At 29.5% G+C, this 4,061-nt stretch overlaps 1 protein-coding gene across 2 annotated transcripts in view; it reads right to left on the reverse strand.

The window, feature by feature from the left end:
• LOC106472748 (collagen type IV alpha-3-binding protein-like) overlaps positions 1-3,296 on the reverse strand; it is a 23,658-nt gene extending 20,362 nt beyond the window's left edge. Inside the window, exons 1-2 of one of the 2 annotated variants that reach the window (XM_013933405.1) lie at positions 3,173-3,296; positions 549-834 (exon numbers count right to left, since the gene is read on the reverse strand). In XM_013933405.1, coding sequence (XP_013788859.1) covers positions 549-767 — 219 coding nt within the window. In that variant the 5' untranslated portion in view covers positions 768-834; positions 3,173-3,296. Of the gene's footprint in view, positions 1-548; positions 835-2,938; positions 3,126-3,172 lie in introns of those variants that run through there. The other variant, XM_022401285.1, reaches the window with a different exon arrangement.
• Positions 3,297-4,061: the final 765 nt, after the last annotated feature.

Genomic DNA, 4,061 nt, shown 5'->3' on the forward strand with positions numbered 1-4,061 from the left:
CATGTATTCAAATACTCATAATTTTCTACCATTAAGTCAGAGATTGCTTGTTAATTAATATTCTATATCAATATTCACTGACCTAAATAGATGGCTGAAATCATGTAGTCTCTGAATTGATCTCATGAATTGTACAAACCAAGATTAGTAAACAGTGAAACAACATAAAAACTCTATAAAACATTTATTACTATACCAGCATTTAAAAGCAAGGTAGTATGCGTATTTATTAAGCACAAATTTTTAAGGGAATATACAAATATATATATTTAAATTATTCAACATTTTTCTTTCATAATTGCACTTGAACTGCAAAAAATTATACTCAATTTTTAATTAACTATATTATTCAAATAATGGCGTTTTACTATATATTTTTGGTCTATGAACTGGTATTTCAATGAAAAAAATTGTTATTATTCTATCACTACATATTTTGTTTATCTAATTTTAATCTTTTGTATTTATAGGAGATTTATTCATAATTTCGTTTTAAAGTCCTAACTATTTTTAGGCAAGTTTAGCTCAAGGTTTTAAGTTGCACAAACCTTTATTGTGGCCTTATGTATACTAACTGATCCACGGCATCCATATCCAGCATCATTTTCAGATTTGTAGTAAGAAAGTGCACCATTTTTCAAGATAATGTACCTCGACTGCCAACCATGTATGTAGTTCGTCCACTTACTGAGAGTTCCTTGAAGTTCTGATGACTGAGCCTCATTTTCAAAATCTTCATCGTCACTTAAACTGTGGTCATCATACATTATTTGTTTCAAGCGGAGAAGTTGTATACTTTCAATTAATGAACCACATCAAGAGTTCCATTAAAATCTAAGAAAAAAACACCTTCAACAGTTTATTTTAATGTATAGGATAAAAGCCTGTACATTCTTTATAAAGTGTTACCTAAGCTGACCAAATCATCTTAAACACTGAATTCATGCAAATAATAACATACAACTTCTAAATCATGTTTTGATCACACACACACAAATTTTAAAACATTATTAAGTAGTATCAAACTTGCATGTTGTGATTTTCAAGGCTTTATTTTGATATATATTTTTATAGTATGGAAACGAAAAAGATTCTGCTTGTGCACAGTTTAAAATTCTGTACACAATAGAAATAAATTACTAAGTGATCTCAGACTTAACCAGAACATGTTTGCTAAACTTTTCTAATCCAGTTAAGTCCAGGATTTAGTTGTATTACCTACAGATTTGGTCAACTTCAGTTTAGTTTATGATGACTTGAATGTTGTATGACAACCTTAATATAGAGAAATAGTCACTTCTGGAGGAGTTAGTGGGAGTAATGTTTTGCTGAAAATTAGTTTCTCACCATCGTATGTTCTAATGCATTTTTAATTGATAAAACACTGCTCTTCTTTAAAAACACTTATACATGTTGTTCAAAAATCCATACAAATATCATGAAGCATCAGTTTCAAAGTTGACTTGTAAGTGTGAGGTTATAAAATGATCAGAATGTTAACAGCACAGCAGATGTGGATATGATCACAGTGCAACACCCTTGACTATAAATGTAGGTCGTAAAAAAATGGATCAGAGAATATTTATCTGTGACAAAGGTAATACTGTAAATAAATGCCTCAAGTAAAGAACTGTATTCATGTATCCACCAGGTATTTTCGAAGAGGTTCCAGAAGGTCCTTAATTATGAAAAGAGGAGTGTGAGAAACAACGATTGTAGAAAGGTGAAAAACAAAATGTGGACAAGCTGTTTACAATATTCATCTTGACTTATGATCATAACCCAAAGCTGTTCAACTCTCCAACTGTATAGCCTTTCCAACTGCAGCAAAATGCTTGGCAGATTGTGCCCTTACCCATCCTTCTAATTTACTTATGCTTTTACAGATTTCTAGACTTGTCAAAGATTCTACCTACTTAACAAACTCCAGTAATTTTCACTAGTTAAATCAGAGATCGCCTGTTAAATATTTAAGTTTATTAAACCTCATACTCCCTAAAGTGCACTAACTCACCAAAATTATTGAACAACAAGTTTGAAATGATATAATATATGCAAGGATTAGGTATATAGTAGTCTGTTTTAATAATAGTTTGTGGGTTGTGATTTACTCAAAAATACTTACACTTTATAATATATGCTTAAAATTTTCAGATTAAACACTTTTAATTTCTTATATTGCAATCTAACCTTCATTTTTCTTAATCACTTAATAAGATATATAATACATATACAAATTTATATCTAAGTGCAAGATATGTTGTATTTAACTTGCTGTTTTCTAATAGTAAAATGGATACGCTTCTCTTAACTATATAGATGCAAGACTTGTATTTCAGTTATCTCCATACTTCAAAATTAATTATTATTAATTAATTATTCCATCATGCAAATAAATTTCTGCAAATTCCCAAACTGGTAACCATTATTATTAATACTAAGTTTAATTAAAAATAGAATCACCAGGGTAAACAAAGCATTTTTAATCTTTGGACATTTCTGAATTTACACATTGCTATAGCAGTGATCAAAATGTTTTCATAAAACATACATATGTAGTATATACATGTATATAACAAACTACAAATTTTAAATAAAAACATATAAAAATATGCATAGGGAATAAATAAGTAAATTTTACAAAGATTAAAATAAAGTTTAATAAAATGAGTACATCAAAACACGGAGAGCTGAAAGGAACCAAGGTTATTAAATTAATTAGACTTGTATGTTCGAGTTACATATTTTCTGACTAGAAGGTCGTAGTTTCTAACAACGTGATAATCAAATCAAGTTGTATCCTTAACTTTTGTAAAATTTACATATTCCTCCCCCTACGTATATTTTGTATTCATTTTCTTCTCCATATTAAAATTTATACAATTTGTTGTTATAGCTTATATATATATATATATATTGTTAATAATACTATTATTACGTAGTTGTAAGTTCCTTCCTGTCTTTTGCTAGATGTTGAATAGTTACGTTGTAAAGTTACTTAAAACGGCTTTAGAATTAGGTTTAGACAGTATTTCTATTCTAATCTAGTTAACCCTAACCATGTTTTTTACATATAACTTAATCACGACTTAAAAGTTAAATATATACGTGTGTGTGTGTTTAGTTACTTCGCCAGATATTAAATAATATTTGATATGAAATCATTTCTTACATTAAAAGCTACCCTTTAATTTTATATTAAAAACATTCAAATAAGAATAATTAGCCGAAAACAATTTATAGCACGACTAGGGCTATGCCTCATATCATTAACCATGGTACAAATTCTCTCTCACGGAAAGGAATGAAAATTTGTGCCACCTTTTGGGAAAAATGGGCATTCTGTTATTTTTATGGTTGCTTTAATAAAAATCTTAATTTTTAATATAGTTAATACAAAGTTCACTGTTTATTCATTGTGCCACCCAGTAGCCCAGCAGTAAGTATAAAAGCTTATCACGCTAAAAATTGAGTTACGATACCTGCAGTCAGTACACAACAGATAGGTCATTGTGTAGCTCTGTGCTTATAAACAAACAAGAATAAAACTATTATTCTTTTATAAATTTACACAACTAATTGTTAATTTGACAATTTCAAATCCTATTCGTTTGAAAAACAACGAAGAGAAAACTATAACAATTTCATTTTCTGTTTCCATTATTTATTTCAACTACAAGGAAGACAACTAGTTAGCAGAACCCATCGCTTACTTTTTCTGCTACTCTTAACTAATCGAATGGTGGAATTTGACTCTTGTAGTGCACGGCCAGAACACAATAACAACAGTAAAGAACTCCAACATTAGATTATAATGCGATGTATATTTGTTGCTAAAGGCATGGCAAGACGAACAAAAGTGGAAAATTCAATAATATATGAAACAGAAAAAAAGAAGAAGCTCACTTTAAATGAATGCTGATCATGGAAAAAAGAGTACCCAGACTTTCTCTCTATTTTCTGTGAGTCTCTATGTCAACTAGTTCAATAATCATTACAAGAAGCCAAGTAGGCCTGGTTTGGCTTGATGGTTACGTCTTGACTCACAAGCTGCGGGTCGC

Source organism: Limulus polyphemus, unplaced genomic scaffold (genome assembly GCF_000517525.1).
Source record: "Limulus polyphemus unplaced genomic scaffold, Limulus_polyphemus-2.1.2 Scaffold5578, whole genome shotgun sequence".
Classification (NCBI taxonomy): domain Eukaryota; kingdom Metazoa; phylum Arthropoda; class Merostomata; order Xiphosura; family Limulidae; genus Limulus; species Limulus polyphemus.